The 20,218-nt window shown below is 31.7% G+C and overlaps 2 protein-coding genes across 4 annotated transcripts; both read left to right on the top strand.

The window, feature by feature from the left end:
• LOC109330319 (GTPase Der) lies at window positions 35-5,631 on the top strand. 2 transcript variants are annotated; one of them, XM_019564474.1, is made up of 10 exons: window positions 35-147; window positions 984-1,134; window positions 1,243-1,471; window positions 1,584-1,808; window positions 2,066-2,325; window positions 2,462-2,682; window positions 3,267-3,392; window positions 3,820-4,005; window positions 4,445-4,582; window positions 5,068-5,631. In XM_019564474.1, exons 2-10 carry the CDS (start codon window positions 1,014-1,016, stop codon window positions 5,377-5,379), a joined length of 1,818 nt encoding a protein of 605 aa, XP_019420019.1. In that variant the 5' UTR covers window positions 35-147; window positions 984-1,013; the 3' UTR covers window positions 5,380-5,631. The 2 variants fall into 2 exon arrangements, with proteins under 2 accessions (XP_019420019.1, XP_019420018.1); XM_019564473.1 differs by having other exon boundaries at window positions 2,456-2,682.
• Window positions 15,095-19,744, top strand: LOC109329955 (RNA-binding protein BRN1-like). Of its 2 annotated transcripts, none has more exons than XM_019563880.1 (9): window positions 15,095-15,473; window positions 15,603-15,685; window positions 16,880-16,931; window positions 17,053-17,178; window positions 17,276-17,355; window positions 18,429-18,608; window positions 18,805-19,141; window positions 19,268-19,411; window positions 19,481-19,744. In XM_019563880.1, the coding sequence occupies exons 1-9, from the start codon at window positions 15,305-15,307 to the stop codon at window positions 19,606-19,608; spliced, it is 1,299 nt and encodes a 432-aa protein (XP_019419425.1). In that variant the 5' UTR covers window positions 15,095-15,304; the 3' UTR covers window positions 19,609-19,744. The 2 variants fall into 2 exon arrangements, with proteins under 2 accessions (XP_019419425.1, XP_019419424.1); XM_019563879.1 differs by having other exon boundaries at window positions 17,273-17,355.

The raw sequence follows: 20,218 nt of genomic DNA, 5'->3' as shown, positions 1-20,218 counted from the left end.
CCGTTTAGATTAAGGCCCAGCTAGCCCTCACTCACAGTCAGACTCAGAAAGACACACATAGCCAGACCCAGCCTCCACCGTTTACTCTACTATCGCTGTTGCCTCCATCGGTCAGCTCCACCCCTACCGCACACGTTTTCTGTCAAGGTGTATTTTTTATCACTCTCTTCACGTTCTTACTCTGTTTTGCATCTTAATTTGTAACCAACCCTGCACCCATTTTAAGAAACGCCTGCATAATTTTCAACCCCCTCTAATTTAAATTGCACGTTCATTTGTGGAACAGCCTCTTTATCGTTCAGAGTAAGGTTGCGTATATCTGCCCTCATGGACTCTACTACTTGTGAGCCTCGTGTACTGAGCTGACCTTTTTACTGGTGTGGCTGTATCATGGCTGGTTTATTTCTCTCGTACATAAATGAATGTTATTTTTTATGTGGACCGAGCCAATTGAATGTTTATAGATTCAATTTTGTTGGTATTGGCTCTATAGTATGTTCTTTCTTTTTGTATTGTGGTGTAAATTATATTTGAAACTCATGAAACTTACCTGGAGTTACTTTTGTCTGTGCATTTGTTATGAGCTTATTGAATTTTTGATTGTTTGATTTGTTCTAGGCTTCTAGCTATTTGAATAAGTAGCTGAAAACTGAGAGGTAGAGAAGTTGAATTCTGATATGGTAATGAAATATATTGAGGACTACAATCAAAATTACCTATATTTGCAGGGATTAAAAACATATTTAAGACTTATTATAATATAATAGAAGTTTAAGTGTTGTGTGTGCATTTGAGAAGAATGATACATACATAGTTGTCTGACTGAGAAGTGGGAAGCTAAGATGTGAAAGAATGCTGATAGGGAGAATGTATTTCCACCCACCGTGTTATTAGAAGTTGTCAATAACCATCAATCTGACAGTTTACTTGTTCGATACAACGCTTCATAGCACTTACTTGATTATTTGATTATCATGTATCAGACGACGGAATAAACAAGTGAACAGGAGCACATGTCTCGCTTATTGCCTTTGTTGAGGAGGCAGAGTCTTAATATTTTCCAGCGAAAGCGAATCAGTTGTAACTTGATCCCCAATCCTGTCCACTTCCGCTCATTTATATTGCCTTTATTGGGTATTTAACCATTCATTTCCTTTGCATCTGTAACTGCCTGTATATTATATGAACATGTTTTTTTTGCTACTCTGTTCAGTTGCAGAAACATTATGTCTTTCTTTGCAGGACCAAGGTCCCTTTCTCCTTCATGCGAATTGGATGTCAGGGGTTTTTGTACCGTAACTGCAACACTTGGTGCAAGCCCTCTAGACGATGCTGGTGATGATTTCGTTTTACAGGATACTAAGAAAACCTATGAAAAGCCTATTGATTTTACTCAAATTCAGATTACTCGCCTCCCCACTGTCATCATTCTAGGCCGACCTAATGTAGGCAAGTCTGCTTTGTTTAATCGGTGAGTGAATGAATGAGTTTTACTTGTACTTGCATTTCTACTAAATTGCACACTCTTGGTTTGCATTGCACCCAGCTAATATTATGCTATAACCAAAATGTTGTTGTTTTAGTTTAATTCGGAGAAGGGAGGCTCTGGTGTATAACACCCCACAAGATCATGTCACTCGCGACATTCGAGAAGGAATTGCCAAGTTGGGTGATGTACGATTCAAAGTGTTGGACTCTGCGGGTTTGGAAGCAGAAGCGACTTCTGGCTCTATCCTCCACCGAACAGCTTCTATGACAGCTCATGTGTTAGCAGCATCTAACTTTGCACTCTTCCTCACTGATGCAAGGTCACTTTCTAAATTACTTGTAGAAGCCTTTCACCTTTTCAACCTATTTGAATACACATATAATTCTTTTCATTTACTGTGGGTCTGTGCACAAGAGAGGTAGGTAGATATGCTATTACTGTCTTGTTGGCGGGGTATTATGAATTACACTATTACACTTTGTTAGATGGTGCAAGTAACTTCTATGCATTTATATGTGAATCTCAGCATCTCAATTCTTCAACTCCAATAGTAATGTGTTGTATTTTGCTGACCAGAGCTGGACTCCATCCTCTTGATTTGGAAGTCGGAAAATGGCTACGCAAACATGCACCTCAAATCAAACCTATTGTTGTGATCAATAAATCTGAATCGCTGTTTGATGCTAGCGGCTCTCTCGCGTCAGCTGCTAATGAAGTATGCCGGTTAGGATTTGGGGATCCTATTGCTATATCTGCTGAGACTGGACTTGGAATGCATGACTTGTATCTGTCTCTTAGGCCTCTGCTGGAGGACTATATGCTTCATGTCTTGAATAGTAAGTGAGCCCCAATTTAGATAAACAGTTATGTCATTCAACAACTGAAGTGTTATCAACATTAAGTTCACTGCGGCATTCCCATCTTATCACTTCTTTTAATTCTGCATTTAATTGTTACTAATCATAGATGAAGTTGCTCAGGATAATAGCTACAGCGAGGACAGTAGCTCCCCCGAGGTTGACACCAGTAAGCTCCCAATGCAGTTGGCAATTGTTGGACGCCCTAATGTTGGGAAATCAACCTTACTGAATTCATTGCTAAAAGAAGACCGTGTTCTTGTGGGTCCTGAAGCGGGTCTGACAAGAGATTCAATCAGAACCCAGTTTGAATATCAAGGAAGAACAATTTATCTGGTAAGCATCAATCATTGTTTTGGTTCTGGACTTCATTGTTAGTATTTATAATTTGAGATCTCTAGATTTAAATAGAAACGTACTTGTAAAGTTGTAGGAGGAAAATACAAGTTTTTTCTTGCTATGGCCTTTACTTAGAGGATATGTGTTTGCCCCTCAGTGCATGTATGTATTTTTAATTTTTAATTTTTATGTAAATGTGGTCTTGACAATAAGCAAGTTGAAAATTATTCTCTGAAAAGTTCATAATGCCCTGTAATATATTGCAATCTATTGCAAAATTTTGTCACATAAGCTTGGTCATCTCAAATCTTGATCTCAGCTTGCTAAAATTCTGATTTATTTTAACTCTGATATTTATTCTTGGCACATTAGTTGTATATTTAATTGTTGAACTTGAACATGATGCTTGGCATGGTTGTAACCGGTAAGCATCCAAACTTTTATATTGACTGAAGGTTCTTAATAGACATGCCAAGTATGGTTTGCTTTATGGGTAACTAATAGGTAATAATTATAGTTAAACATTTAATATTGAAATTTGGTTACATTTTTCTAACTATATCATGTTTTTCTGTCTTCAGGTTGATACTGCTGGGTGGTTGCAGAGGACAAAACAGGATAAAGGTGCAGCATCCTTGAGCGTTATGCAATCAAGAAAGAGTCTACTCCGGGCTAATATAATTGCTTTGGTGCTAGATGCAGAAGAGGTATGCTTCATCTAGTGCAAGTTTTGAAGTTTGGACAATGCCATGCAACTGTGATATAATTAGACAATTTTTTGCATGCTAAATTGCATTGTTGGTTGGGAAGTGTTGAACCTGATACTTAGGATCATGCTTTGAAATACCTCTTTGTTGAAGATTGTGTAGTGCATGTATGGTGTGTTCTCTCTCATGAGGGAAACATATGTTCTGTTTCATTCTCTTTATTGGTCTACCCTGTAGATGAAGCTATCTTGTCCATTATGATGGACTTAGTGCATGAACGGCAATGAAGTATAAGTGTGTAACATCCTCTTATAGAAGCTTGATTTATCAGAAATGTTTCTCCCCGTCCCCATTTCTATATGACAATTAGTAACCAAATCTTGTGTTGATGAGATTTTTTGTTTACTGAAAACTCTATATTGATCAGATTGTAAATGCCAGACGAAGTATGAAACATGCTGAAGTCGTTATAGCTAGACGGGCAGTGGAAGAGGGACGTGGTCTGGTTGTGATTGTGAACAAGATGGACCTTCTAAGGGGCAAGCATAAATCATTATCCTATGAGAAGGTTATGGAAGTAGTTCCTCAAGAAATTCAGACAGTTATACCTCAGGTCTGCTATGTTATGATAATCTCAACTTTAAGGGCCCTCTTTTTTAACTTTTTCGTGAAGTAATTGATTATTTTGATTAAAAAATCACTTCTGACACTGGCACATTTTTTGGTTGGCCATTTACAATAAAGTGGAAACTTCAAAAAAGCTAATATTCAGCATTTTTAGAGAAGCTATATTTTTCAGCTTCTCAAAATTTCACTTTTGCAAAAGTCACTTTTGTAGAATCGGTGAGCGTAAAGAAACAGGCCATAAGTCTAGCAGTCCAATAAATTGGATTGATATGTCATATGCTTGAAGTGTTATATTTCTAATGTATAATTATGCATTTGGACTCATTTCTCTTAATGAAAACAAACTTCTTCACTTTATGGGAATGAGAAACATGCCTTCTTGTCTGTATTGTGATATAGCATTGACTTTGGGGGACTTTAAACAGATAACAGGAATCCCAGTTGTATTTACTTCAGCATTGGAGGGAAGGGGTCGAACTGCTGTCTTGAACCAGGTCGTTGATACATATGAAAAATGGTGTACAAGATTACCTACGGCTGGTCTTAACCGATGGTTGAAGAAGGTAATTAGTTTGTCTATTATCATGTTATGTAAACTAAAGGTTTAATTATTTTGATGGTCCCTGAACTTTTTGGCGAAATTCAATTAAGTTTCTATGTTAATTTTTTTAATCGAGTCCTTAACCTTTCCAAAATTTGTAATTGAGTGCTTCATACAGATTCCTGTTAGGGTTTTTGTTTGGTTAGTGTTCTCTTAAGTGATCCATTCGTTTGTGCCTTTGTGGGTTCCTGACTTGCCTGACAAAATTCGAATAGGTTCCTATAGTTTTTGAGAAAATTCATTTAACATAATGGAACTCTTACAAAGATATGTACATGGAACTTATTTACAACTTTTGCAGGTTTATTTAAGGATCTCATTATTATTATTATTTTCATTATAGTAACCTGTAATTCAGAGATCAACAAAGTAATCAAACCTAAAGTTAAAACATGTAATTAGTGGTAAATTTTGTTTCTCCTCTCATTATTTCTTTCGTTGGATCAGGTTATGAGCAGGCATTCTTGGAAAGACCAGGCAGCACAACCAAAGATCAAGTACTTTACTCAGGTCAAGGCCCGGCCGCCGACATTTGTTGCATTTTTGAGTGGGAAGACTCAGCTTTCTGATACTGACATTAGGTTCTTAACAAAATCCTTAAAGGATGATTTTGATTTGGGTGGAATTCCTATACGGATCATGCAACGTTCTATCACTAAGAAAGATTCAAGTAGTAGTAGCAAGAGTAACCATTCGGTTCCAGCAAGCAGAGGGGCTGAAAGGGTCATGTCTGACAAGAGAAAAGTCATAGTTGAATGACAAATGATAAGGTTGTTTATCTTGTGATTTGGAGGTCACGGGTTCAAATGATAAAAATAATGTCTTCGCTTGCGAGGATATGATTATATACATCTACTCTTCTCAGACTCGTTAGGTGAGAACCTCATGTATTAAACTGGTCTTATGTTTGATTTGGAAATCTGAACCATGTGAAGTAATGAGTAGCACAATTACAAAATGTTCAGTTGTATATATAATTTATGGATTACTAATATTGAACATTATTGCTAATTCAGCAGGTGCACATTCCATGAAGCAGACATTAGAAAACTCAAATAGACCAACAATACAATGCAAATTGACAATTATCCACTAAAATATTTCTCTCTCTGATCTTTTTCTATTATTGTTTTCACTAATTTTTCTCTTTTTTTGTCATAAAAAAAATCACAAGCTCTTACTTTCCTTTATATCTCCTATTCATAATTTCTTTATTACGCATTGATTATTTCTTTAATTTCAGTCTCTTCAATCTTTATTTAAAAAGTGAAATTATAATTTTTGATTGCATAAGAGTTTAACTTGCTATTTTAAGGTATGTAGTGAAGTTCAGTTCTAGTTGGTGGGTCATAGACAATAGAACACTTATCAATTATGAGTTGGATCAAAACTAGAATTATGGGCACGGTTGACAAGGAGTTGAGATTAAAAAACCTTAAAAAAAGAAGAGAGAAAAAAGGAGCACCTTAAGTAAAAAAACATAAATGATTTGTTTCCTAAGATATGATGTTTAAAGTTTGATTATTGTAAAGAAAAATGAAAGATATTGGTGTTAGAAGCAAAACTCACTTAAAAAATAATAATTTTGGGCTGTTTTTAGGACGCCATCACCTGCCAATTAAAAGAAAAAACTATAACATTTGTAACTCCTATTGAAGCCAACCATTTATAGTCCAATATACACATAAAATCTGTAGAGAGAAGTCATATATCCTTTTACTATATTCCTAAAATCATTGCTCACTTAAAAAAAATGTTAACAATTTCATGATTAATTAAACATGTGACTTGTGTTAAATTTAAATTTATGCTGATTCTTAGTGAAAAAAGTGAAGATGGTCAACCAGTCATCTTCCCTTAGAACAACCAGTATACTTTAATAATTATGAGGACATTGATAATATACTTTCAAGAACAACCGTATCAGAGTTCATATTTACATCATGGATGAGAATAGGAATGACAACGAGGTGGGTCGGGGCCAGGTTTGCATATACCCAAACAAACTCGAAATTAAAACCCGAACTCGAACTTAACAGGGTTGAAAATAAAGATATCACCCCGAACCTGTTAGGTTTCGGGTAACCCGAACCCGAAAATTATATATGTACTAAGGAAAGTATGATATCATTTTCGTTTCATTTTTCTCTAACATTTCTATTTTCTCTTGTATTATTTCATTTCTTTTATGTTTGAGGATCCAATAGTATCTAAGTAAAATTAGAAATTAAAAACAATGGACACATGATAGAAATTTCAATTTTAAATTGAATTACATTACTTCGGGAAGAGTTTGGGTTAAGGTCTTTGTTCTACCAAATCCGAACCCGAAAATTAAACCTGGGTAAAGGTCTTTGGGCGGGTACCCATGTGTTCGGTTAGAGTGAGTACCCACGAGTTCGGTTTTTATTGACATCCCTAGATGAGAGCTAATAAAGAATATCCAAAAGGTCGAAATTTAGGTTATGCTCAATGTGTCAAAATTTGTTTATGTCAAGAGAAAGAGGTGTTGTAAGCCACATAAACCAGGTTATACAATTGGTAGGCTAATTTGGATTTCTCTATGCACTAGTGAGCTATATTATCTTAGGAAGATGTTGACAATAGTTAAGGGATCAACAAGTTATAAGGACTCTAGAACTGTTTCAAATATTCAATATTCAACATTGAGTGATGCTCAATATTCAACATTTAGAGAAGCGAATAATTGGGATTCTAGATTCTATTTGAGGAGATTATTTGTCATCATACTCTTATCAACCTCTATGAATAAAACAAATCAGGTTTAGGAAGAAACATGACAATGGTGATCTAATGGAACTATTTACGACAAGGAAATATCTCCAATAATCAAGGTATACAATAATAACATTACAATTCATGAATATAAACATATTAGATTGTGAATGCCATAGTAAATTACTTCAATGTAAATATATTATCATTTACAACTTTTTTACAATTTATAGGGTTGGTGCTTACTCATAAATAACTACAAAATCTATCTTTATTTGAGATTAAAAAGTTACTTGAAGAAAATCGCAGAAGTTTAAAAGACTATCCTTCAATATCACACTCAAATAGATATATCATAAGTCAATTAAGCAATAAACTAATGTATAAATAACTTAATTTTTATTCAAGTGAGTTAAAGTAAAAGTTCAATATTCTTTTTCACAATTCCATTTGCTTACTTATATATGTATAAACTTCTTATTATTTATTAATCTATATCCACTATTAACATGAACCTTTATATATTCATATCATATAAATAGCAATGTAAAATATTCCACATTAATATGCAAGTAATTAACCATCAACATAGTTGCATATTTTTCTTATATGGTTATTGAGGAATGGGAAAAACTGATATGTGGTGAACTCTAACATATGCATTGAGATCTAAAAAACATATTGTATTAATTATAGCTTCAAGTGATATAATTTTTTTTATTATTACTAGGAGTGGAATAACACACTCTAAATTCAATATACTTGTACCAACTATTAACAACTCTCTTTGCAATATTTATCAATGGTCTGAACTTGCAGACTTATTGAAACAAACAAAGTTAATTATAAGTGATGAAACTCCAATGACACATAAGTTTTGTTTCAAGACACTTGATAAAAGTCTTTGAAACATAATGGGTACAGTAACCAATGACTCAATTTTATTCAGAGGAAATGTTAGTTTTTAGAGGTGATGTCAGACAAATATTGTTAGTAGTTCAAAGATAGTGTCGTTCAGGTATTGTATATGCAACAAGCAATGCACATTATCTTTGACATCAATGCACAATGTTAACTCTTACAAAGAACATGTATGTCCAAAATCATGACAATGCAACAGAAGTCAAGTAATTCTCTTAATGGATACTGAAGGTGGAGGATGGAAAATTATCTAAGCCTAATGAAAGTTGTGCTGAAATTGATATTCTAAAAGAACTTTTGATTCTTGACGTTGATAACTCAATTAATGCCATAGTGTAACGCATATCCAAACCTACAACATCATTACAAGGACGGATAATTTATGTAATCTAAGACAATACTTACATCAGTAATTGAGATTGTCAATCAAATAAATAAATATGTTCTGAGTATAATTCTAGGTGATTTTTTTAGTTGTCTTCAAATTATCATTATATTTGATATAATAGATTTATTAAAGTTATACTAATAAATTTTATAATGTATACCTATAGGTGAAGAAAATGAATATCTAAGTTCATATTCAATTGATACACATGATGTTAATGAAAGCAAATCATTCAATATACTAACTCTTAAATTTCTAAACTCACTTACAACTTCTGGTCGTCCAAATCATAAGATCAAGTTGAAAGTTTGAACTCCAATAATGTTATTGAGGAATTTAGACTAATCTAAAGGATTACGGAATGGTACAAGATTGGTCGTCACTAAAATAGAACATCGTGTACTTGAAGCAAAAAACATGTCACGAAAAAACATTGGAAATATCATATATATATATATATATATATATATATATATATTTCTCAAACGTCAATGTCTCCATTTCAATTTTCATGGTCTTTCAAGCCTATCAGAAGAGAATTCCCTATAATTGTTTCTTATGTTATGACAATCAATAAATCTCAAGGTCAATCATGAGAAAGAGTGAGATTATATATATCTAGACCAATGTTCAATTGTAAGTAGTTGTGTCAAGGATTCAAAGCAAAAAGAGATTAAAGATATTGATACATGATAATGATAGTCAATCATTAAAGACAACAACAAATGTGGTTTATAAAGAAGTTTTCCAAAATCTCTAACATATATTCTACAACTTATTTTATGTTGTCTTCCAAACTTTTCTTGATAACAATTCTTTATTTATTTAATACAACAAGTTTGACATCGTGTCATTCATCAACAACTGTACATCAATAATAAATACATACATATTATTTTTCATGAGATAACCCTCAATAACATTTACATTAACCAATTATACTTTCATTAATTAAATACATTTATATAAAATACATGTACGGATATCCTACTACTATTGCTAAATTCATTGCTCACTTAAAAATATGTTAGCAATTTCGTGACCAATTAAACATTTACCATGTGTTAAATTTAAATGATCAAGACATGCTGATCTTTAGTGAAAAGAAAATGAAGATGATCAAGGCATGTATGTGTTAAAAAAAAGAATTAGAAACCAATATATTTTTCTTATTTTGTAAATCATGTTACAGAACTACGGACAAAAGTAAATCCATATTATAACTCTATTGTAGTTATTTTATCTCTTCTCTTTCGTAATATCAGAAGAAATATTTTGAGAAATCAAGATGCTACTCATGTGGGAAAATAAACAAATAAAGGGATGTCCTGGTTTGGTGCCGCAATTGCGGATACAGTAAGATGGGGTTACAAAAATTGAATGTATTTTTCATGAGTTTAATATTGTGTTAAAAAATTTATATGTTATATATCATCTATTATTTATTTATATTATTTTCATTTAAAAATTAATAATAATGACGAATAATTCATTGATATAAAAATTTATTTTTTATATGTAATTTGAGATTAATTCGTTTTAAAGACATGAAAAATCATTGCAGATAATTTTACTTTTATCCATTCATTCTCTTTTTATATTAATTTGGTATTAATTTTAAATTGTAGAAATAATATTTAAATAATAGCTGTAAGACCATAAGTCAGTCTATCTTGTCTTGATTTGGTTTTGGCCTTTTGGTAGAGAGAGGAAGATGACAGTCTGGCGCCCTTATCTTTGTACCTCGCTTTTCTCGTTTACTACGATACTACCCTTTTCTCATTATTTTCTTTTATGTCATTTTGGCATCCATTTTTTTATCCAACCTTTTGGTAACAAACTATTTGGATATTTAATTAAACTTTGTATTACTATATTAATATTTTGTTAGTTTTAGCATGCATTTTATGAGTTTAGTGCTATTTTCTTTGTCATAAAATACGAGTTTATACTGATATATGAGTGTAATATCTATACATTATTAGTATAAAGATTTATACATAGTTAGAAAATTATTTATCATTTATTTGAATGACTTTTTTGAAGAGACAATAATAATTAAATATAAATGATAGATAATACAGTGACAATATATAAAATTATTACACTATTATTTCATACATTTTTCTCTTCATATATACATTTTTTGCATCCATTTTACAGTGCTATTTTCTTTGGCTTGATTTTTAAAATTTTAAATTCACTTTTGGTTATATGAAATATTATCTTCACTGTAAGTTCAAACAAGATGACTTTCCATATGAAATTAAATAATCAAGTAATTTTTGAATTTTATATTGAGTTGTGTTTACCAATGTTCAAATGATATTATTTAAGGAATATATATTAAGTTAACACTTCTCAAAACATTAAATCCAACCCTTTTCACTCCAAAATTACTTTTAAACTTCTTTAAATAATAACTTAAGGACACTCGCTAATTTCCCATTTTATAACCTTCCTTCCATCTTATCTCTCGACCATTTATCATTTATTGAGATAAATGTGGATTTGGATTTGTTTTTTCTTTCTAGTGAATATATTCCCTTCACTTTGCAATTTATTTACTTTGTAATTCAACATCATTTTCAAATGATTAAAGATTCATTTACTTGATTTATAATAATACATTATACATTGTATATTACTCTTTTTATGTTATTTTCTGCTAGTAAAATCATGACATGTGTCATGTTTCATCATTTTTTATAAAAATATTTTTAAAAATAAATAAAATAGCACACATGTCATATTTTTATTGGCTGGAAAAGATAAATTATCTTCTCATATGAGAAGATACATTATTCTTAAACTAATATTTGGTTGAATGACATAAACACTTGTGTTTCTTTTGAGTGGGAAGGTAGTTTTTTTCATTTTGTAATATAAAAAAGAGTAAATTACACTGACATCCCCTGAGTTTTAGTGAAATTACACAAATCACCCCTCACTCTTCTATACTTGCACAAATCTTTCCTAGTTTTTATATTTTCGTTACACTGGCCACCACTGCATAAGAGATAAATGTAATATTAAAAAAAGTGATAAATGTAATTAAGTTAAACAAAACATGATATATTGTGTAGACAAGTCCATATAATATACAAATTAATGTATCTTTATTATTTTTGGTTACATAATGCATCAACATTTCTAAAGAAATATTGTTTAAATCACTCTTATAATATAGTGTAACGAACCAAAAATAATAAAGAAATATTGACTTATATTATTTGGATTTGTCTCCATAATATATCATGTTTTGTTTAAGTTAATTACATTTATCACATTTTTTAACGATTACATTTATTTCTTATGCAGAGGTGATCAATGTAATGAAAATATAGAATTAGGGGAGGTTTGTGTAAGTGTAAAAAAGTGAGAGATAGTTTGTATAATTTTACTAAAACTTAATGAATTTCAGTGTAATTTATTCTATAAAAAATGATGCATGAAATAGTTAAATTAAATGAGTAATAAATGGCAATACTGTGAACCTATGATGAGCATTTGACTAAGGATAAGAACATAACTCTGAGCAGCAAGGGGAATATATTTAAGTGTCATTACACATGGCATTAAAAAAATCACTTAATTAAAATTTAATAATTCAATATTTTTAATTAATCATAAAAAATAACATATAAAATAAGAAAAAAAGATGTAATTTCGAGAGACCAAGAATAAATTAAAAATGAGTCCAACAACATGATGGGACCTTTGTCCATTATGTTTCACAAAGTCTTTTCCTCAACTCCTCTACTTTCGGAGTAATCTGAGGTTTGAGAAATTATCAGTTCTCTAGTTGAATTGACGTCATTCCATCTATTTATCACACTTTGTGCAATATCCTTCATCTATGTAACAAATATTTGCTCAATCAAAAAAATAATTTTTCTAATTTGAATTAATTTTATTTAAAAAAAAATGTATGTATTACGTTTAAAAGAATTATATATTGTTTAGGGCTTTACGCATTATTATTTATAATTAATTAATTTTAACTCTTAAATATAAGTAAGATAAATATAATAAATGATATTACATATATTACACTATTTTATTTATTTAGTCAAATCATTATATTTGAACATGCAATAATACAAAATGTGACTACAAATAATGTAATGCCTTTTGAGGAATAAATAGGATGTTTGAAGACTTCTAATAAACTTTTGAGTTTTGATAAATAAAACTTATTCTCCCACGATGCCACAAGAATATGGCATGTTATATGTAATTGATAAAAACAATATTTAATTTAAACATGGCATACTTGCTCTGTTTTGGGTAGTTTAAGATTTAACTATATTTTAGAAATTATTAATCATTTTTATTTTACATATTTCTCATTTTTTGCTCACTTTATTAAACAGTTATTTTCTCTTTATAGTTTATACCAAAGTGAAATTTTTTTGTGAGAGTATAACTACAAAATAAACAATGAATATTGTTTGAGTGGACAAATAAATAAACATAAGAATTTCTGAAAAGTCAACACTTTAAACAGAGAGAATAAAATATTTGTACATATTTAACATTTTAAGCGAAGATATTATTTTAGTAATATATATAGTGTTACTAAAGAATTTAATAAATTGATATGTGAATATTTGTTTTTTTTTTGGAAATAGGTATAATTAATTTTAGAGACAATTTTACATATCAATAAAGTTTGTTTGCATGATAATCCACACAACTTTAATAATATAAAAAAACCACAAAAAATGTTTGTTTGAATGGAGCAATGATTCTTTCCATTAATGGAGAAACAAATACATACATTTTCCTTTATTTTTAATGATAATAATATCACTTTATTATAATTAAAATGATAAATTTGTTATTAAAAATTATGTTTTTCTTTGCTTTTTTTAATGCACTTGTCGAGAGATCCTAAATTGTTTGAATGGCAGTCCAATTTAATTGGTAGAATTTCTTATTATGAAGTATGAGTATCTCAATTCAAACCAAAATAAAAGAAATATTTTTGTATGTAGAAAAACAATGAAGAATTAAATGCAACCAACCTTAGGAAGGCCGTAGAAAGTTAAAACAATATATTGGATTTGTGCATGATGGGGCCGACAAGTGAAGAGTCACCACATATGAGACATAATGTCTTAAGGCAAAGGCTTAATAAGCATTCTTGAGTTATAAATTTTTTCACTCATTCCTCTATATCTAATGTGAAAATTCACACTTAAATAAAACCTACACTTGGGTCCATAATCCTTGGGTCCACAATAAAACTATTATGGTATTATATTACAACCATGTCTCTCATTGTAAAACTTACAATCCACCTTTTTTTAGACCCAACTCAAATTGTGTTAGAAATTTCTCTTACATTTCCTCTCAATTTATGATAGAGAAAGAGGGAAAACTTAAAGTACACTGGGACCACATCTGCTATTCATAGTTTGTGCTATGAGCTTGTGATTGATAAGAAAAATATTTTATAATTAAATTTTAATTTAAATATATTTTTTCTGATTAATCACATATTCATGACACATAGGATGATACAAAGTATAAGACAACAGATAAGTAACCAAGTACCCTATGACTCATTATAAATAACATATGTAAATGCATCAAAACATGTATTTTCCTGTTACTCTTATCATCCCTATCTATAATGAGAATCATTACTATTAAACTACAATACGGATTATTTTTTTTCACCTCTAGAATTCGAAATAGAGAAATTATAAATATGACATGTGACATGTCTTACTACAGTTTTTCCCCATCTCATTATTCAGGCAAATTTCACACCGTTATGTTGGTTTTACTAGTAGCCTATTATAATATGACATGTAGAATTTTTTCCATCTCATTATTCGGGTAACTTTGACACCCTTAAATTTATTTTTCCATCGACATCAACGCTCATATTACCTTATCTGAAATTTCTTAATCATTTTCATTCTAAATAAATCACAAACTATCTCACAAATAGTAGTGGCAAAATGGTCTACCTGGACCGTTTTAGTCTGCTGCCTGCCATAAAATTCTCCCAAATAAATTTGGGCAAATTCACATGCCATATATGTTTTAAAATGGGCCAACAGATTTATTGTCTGTCCAAATTCACATGTACATGAGAACGACATTTATGACATTTATTAAAAGACACTTATTTAAATGAGTAACCAAAAACCTAAAATCATTAACCTTTGCACAAAAGAGATTAACCCTTACCAAAAGGTGTATGGATAATATTTGTAATACTAACAAATTAATCAATACCTTTTTTCTTTAATCAGGAGGAGTCGTTGGGAGAGTGAAAAGTTAATGTTATCCAGCAGCACCACTACCAGTGGCATAACGGTAAAAAAGCAGAGAAACATGTCGTTAATTCAAGTATATATATTTAATAATTAAATTTATAATTATTAAGCATTGAATTGAATTTAAGATCACAGTTGTACAAAAAAAAAAAAACCCAATTTGCCAGCGACGACTCCAACCATAACCAAACCCACAAATCTCTCTCACACACAGAAGAAGAAAGAAAGAGCAAAATTTCATAGCAAACACTGACGCAGAGAAAAGAAGAAGAAGAAGAGAGAGAGGGTTTGAAAGTACAGTGTAGGTAATTGAAGGCATTATTAATTATTATTGTTATTATTAATGGCGGAAATGAAGGAAGAGAGTAAATCTAACGAAGAGAGTGTGAAACTGTTCGTGGGTCAAGTACCGAAACACATGACCGAAGATGAATTGGTTACAATGTTCAAAGAGTTTGCGTTGGTTGAAGAAGTTAACATTATCAAAGACAAAGCCACACGCGCCTCAAGAGGTGTGTTTTATCCACTTCCGTATTCTCAGTGTCTCTTTTCTCTCTCTCTATAACTGTTTTTACTTGATTTCTAATATTCGTTTTTATTAACGGTCTCATTTCGTGTTTTTCAACCCTAATTTTTCGTAGGTTGTTGCTTTTTGATTTGTCCGTCGAAGGTAGAAGCGGATAAGGCGGTTAATGCCTGTCATAATAAGAAGACTATACCAGGGGTTGGTTCAAATCTTCACTCTTCATTCTTTTTTTATTATTAATTTTTGGTTTTTTATTCATAATAGTGTTGAAACTTGGAAGAAATGGGATGATAAGTTTGGTTGCATTGTGATATGGTCATTGGTTCAAATCCCGGAAATAGAGCCTCTCATATACTGGGCCGCCTTTTTTAGTGTTCGAAACTTGAAAGTGATTATTTTGGTTGAAGGGTAAGGTAGTGGAATTGGAAAAACTTTTTTTTGGACACATTTAATGGGAAAACAATGGATTAATGGAAGACTCATATAAAGATTCTTATTTGTATCTCTTATCTTTTTATGTAGAGTAGATCTACTTTTATAAATGTGAGTGCAAGTGTTGCACTAGAGTTGAGTGGTTGCTATGATAGTTACTGGTGTTGACCACCACCTATGCCTTTTAATGTCTGCCTTAATTGAGCAAGAATATGTGTCTAAGTTTAGCAATACATGGGATTATGTTATATGATGGTACTTACTAAATTTGGGTTTCCAAGTCAGCTCTATTCACAGCTTAAAATTTTTGCTTGTGTGTTTGTTTTCCAACCTTTCTTTCGTAGTGGTCCACATCGTGGTGTGTTTTTCTCGAGTTTTTATTGTTGACTTTGTAATTTTGATGGGTATGAATTGTATTTAGTATGGATGTAACTTGCATGAGCACAAGAAGTTGGATAATGTTGCAGAATTGAAAATAAAACATCCTGGTTTTTTCTAAACTTTATTTGATTTTTCAATTTTCCTGCCCCAAATCCTTCTAGGAAGGAATAAAAGGGCAAAGTATTAATGTAGCTAGTAGTGTTCAAGGCTTGTCCTGTTTTAAAGATGATTGTCTAATTGGGATGGGTTTTAAAAATTAGGCTGATGCCTTTAGCGTTGGTTTTGGGTGACAGGATAGGTTTGGCCTAGAACAGTCCTATACCACACTGTACTTTATTTACAACACACAGACATATATATTTGCAAACTCGTGATAACGTATAATATTTCTGGTCATTAGATTAATTCATTTTACTTGTACCGAAAAAGAAAAACTAATACATTTGACATGACATGATAATATTTTCGTATTAACATGTATTGTTTCAAAATATATTGTAAAACATCTTTACTTTTAGTTTTCTACTTCTATAATTCTGACTTAGCTATGCGCAACATCTTTTTTTTAACCCAATTCAGGCTTCTGGTCCATTGCAAGTGAAGTATGCAGATGGCGAGTTGGAAAGACTAGGTATAATATATTTTCACTATTTAGTTGAAAGCATTCATGTGCTGGAATTCTTTTGTTATATTGAGGACATGTGTCTTGAATTTGAGAAGTAATTCTATTTTTTTGGGGTCCTTGAATCCAGAACATAAACTCTTTATTGGCATGCTTCCAAAGAATGTTTCTGAAGTTGAAGTCTCTGAACTTTTCTCCAATTATGGAACTGTAAAGGATTTACAGATTTTAAGAGGTTCTCAGCAAACAAGTAAAGGTATTGATTTCACAGCTTGATCTATCATTTATTCTTTTTTGCTCTTGGTGTTTTTTAGCCACAAATCTTTATTCACCATTCTCTTATTTTGTAGTAGGTTGTGCATTTTTGAAGTATGAAACCAAAGAACAGGCACTTGCTGCTTTGGAGGCAATCAATGGAAAGCATAAAATGGAGGTTGGTGTCTATTAAAATTTAAAACCATCATCATAAGTTTTTACTATTTTTAATTTGGCATTAGTGTTAGCTATGTAATGCAACAAATGTGTTTAAAAATTCCACATGCTACTGTATTTTAAGAATGAAGGGAAAGAGAGAATCATATTCAATACACGTGCTTGAACTATATTCTAGCATGCATATTGATAATATTTGGCAATTTAGTGGTACTATTTATAACTTTGCTGATGCCAATCTATACAAAAACTTGGCTTTATTACTGAAACCCTGATTGACTTCGGTAGATGATTAACCATTTGTACACATAGAGACTATTTTTTATTCGATGACATGTTGATTCCTGGCATGTGATAGAATGGAAAAAAGCATGATATTAAAGTTGATTACAGTTTTAGTTGTAAATGGTCTTTGCAGTATTTTGGACCTTCAAGCGGCATTCAGCCACAAAAATCCTGTTGATGAGGGATGTGAGCTTTTAATCATGTTTGTCAGATTTCATTATAGATGCTCAAATACTTATTGTTTTAATCCTTGTATCAGTTTGGAAATCTGAGATTGGCTTTGTTCCCTACATGGGTTTGTATAAGATAATGTTCCTGGCTCAGGGTTCACTTGTTAGACCAGCTTGGACTGGATCTTGATTTGGGGATGGAAACTCAATCTCTGGCTTGTGAGGCTTGTGATATGTTTGCAATAGATGAGCCGAAGCTGAATAAGTCTCAAACTTAGGATTGTTAGACATCTACAAAAACAGTTTCATTCAATATGCATAATATGATGTGTGAAAATGAAAGCTGCTGAACTTACATTTAGGATTTACCCTTTTACTTAAAATATTACATATCATCTTGCCAATGGCAACTAATCTTCAAGTGAGATGACTGATCAAATACTAAACTTCACCTTGACATCTTTTCTTGTACCGTGTTCACATTAGTCAAAGCCATAAGATTTTGTTTGTTTGATATGTTCTCAACGCATACTTGATGAGAATTGCCAGTGATATCGCTAGCTCGACAAGTATATCAACTCATACAACTACAATATCTGATATTTGTTGCGTTCTACAGGGTTCGAATGTTCCTTTGGTTGTCAAATGGGCTGATACTGAAAAGGAAAGACAAGCACGGAGAGCTCAGAAAGCACAGTCTCAAACTTCTAATGCCCCACATGCTGATTCTCAGCATCCTTCATTATATGGAGCCATGCCGGTGGGTTATGTCCCTCCGTATAATGGATATGGTTATCAGGTTGGTTCTATTGTAATATGCTATGATAAATATTTGGCATCATTTTCCCCCTTAATTCATGCAATTCTTTATCGTAGTTCCATAATCATGTCATATAGTCAGAAATCATTGCATTCATATATTATTTTTTGGTAGTTTCCACACATAGCATGTTAATGGAGGTAAACGTATGATGATAATCGTGCTCTCTTAATAGGCTCCCGGGGGTTATGGGATCATGCCATACCGCTTGCCACCAATGCAGAATCAACCTGGGTTTCATAACATGATGCCTCACATGAATCAAGGAAATGCATTACGGCCTGATCTTGGCCCCAATATGAACCCTAGAAATTATCCTTTGCCTCCTGCAAGTTACGTTGGCTCTTACCCTGCCGTACCAGGCGTACGACATCCAATGGCATATCCTGGAGGAATGATTAGTCCAAGACCTGTGAGTAGTTCTCCTGGTTCCATTTCACCTGCAGGCGGAAATAGCAACTTTTCTATGTATTCAGGTGCCGGAAAACATCAAGGTGGCAGTCAGGTTGAAGGTGGTTTATCTATATCTTATTTATGTTTGTGCATACATTTATGCATGTTGATACATATTTAAGACCTTATAACTAAAACGTTACTTTGTGATGAAATTCTGCTTATTATTTCATTTTATGACTTAGGACCACCTGGTGCGAATTTATTTATTTACCACATACCTCAAGAATTCGGGGATCAAGAGCTTGCAACTGCTTTTCAACCATTTGGCAGAGTTTTGAGTGCAAAAGTTTTTGTCGATAAAGTGACTGGTGTTAGCAAATGTTTCGGTAAGCCTATGATGAATTTTATTAATGAATTTGTGGTGGAGCTTGGGTTTATGAGCTACCATTTTGCAGGGTTTGTTAGTTATGATTCCCCAGAAGCTGCTCAATCTGCAATTACTATGATGAATGGAAGCCAATTAGGAGGTAAGAAATTGAAGGTTCAGCTTAAGAGGGACAACAAACAGAATAAGGCATATTGATGAAGCTGGACAATGGGACTATTGTATAATTCACATTTAATTCATGACCCTTCTGATGTTCATACAATTTGTAATTTCTGTAACATCAAAGTTCATTTAGACATTGATTATTAATTTATTGATTTTCTCCTCAGAATGCTTATTGCTTGTATCATCTTTCCAAGTTTCATACAGGATGAGAGGAAAACTTAGACAACAACCACTATTTCATTTTTCACTTTTTTGTTTACACATATTGTCCGCAGCATGAAAACATTTTCTTTGTATTTTTTGTGGCCCCGTATATTGGATAAATGAAAGTAAAATAAAAAAAAAAAAAATTAAGATCCAAAGAAAACTATACCAGTAGCATCGACTAACAAATATCTATACTATATATAAAGTCAAAACTTGAAATAACTTCCTTTATGATGTAATTTTCATTTCCTATATTGCCCTTAACATTATTTAATTTTTACAAAAAACTATAAATTCCTAAGCAACTAACACCAATACATTAATTAACCACATATCTCATATTAAATTAAACATTATCATAAACAAAAAAAATATAATATATAAAAATTGAATATGTTGTATCACATAATATTCGCCGGCAGGTACAAAGTGC

This window comes from Lupinus angustifolius, chromosome LG16 (genome assembly GCF_001865875.1).
Source record: "Lupinus angustifolius cultivar Tanjil chromosome LG16, LupAngTanjil_v1.0, whole genome shotgun sequence".
Lineage (NCBI taxonomy): Eukaryota > Viridiplantae > Streptophyta > Magnoliopsida > Fabales > Fabaceae > Lupinus > Lupinus angustifolius.
The sequence above is the reverse complement of the archived record's forward strand: the minus strand, read 5'-3'. Positions and strand labels throughout refer to the sequence as shown.

Bases quoted from the DNA above. Each gene is read 5' to 3' on its own strand.
- LOC109330319 (XM_019564473.1), top strand. From the start codon at position 1,014: ATGTCTCGCTTATTGCCTTTGTTGAGGAGGCAGAGTCTTAATATTTTC. The intron at 1,809-2,065 runs GTCACTTTCTAA...TTTGCTGACCAG, and splicing joins CTCTTCCTCACTGATGCAAG to AGCTGGACTCCATCCTCTTG. The intron at 2,326-2,455 runs GTAAGTGAGCCC...TACTAATCATAG, and splicing joins TATGCTTCATGTCTTGAATA to ATGAAGTTGCTCAGGATAAT.
- LOC109329955 (XM_019563879.1), top strand. From the start codon at position 15,305: ATGGCGGAAATGAAGGAAGAGAGTAAATCTAACGAAGAGAGTGTGAAA. The intron at 15,474-15,602 runs GTGTGTTTTATC...AATTTTTCGTAG, and splicing joins AGCCACACGCGCCTCAAGAG to GTTGTTGCTTTTTGATTTGT. The intron at 19,142-19,267 runs GTGGTTTATCTA...TTTATGACTTAG, and splicing joins AGGTGGCAGTCAGGTTGAAG to GACCACCTGGTGCGAATTTA.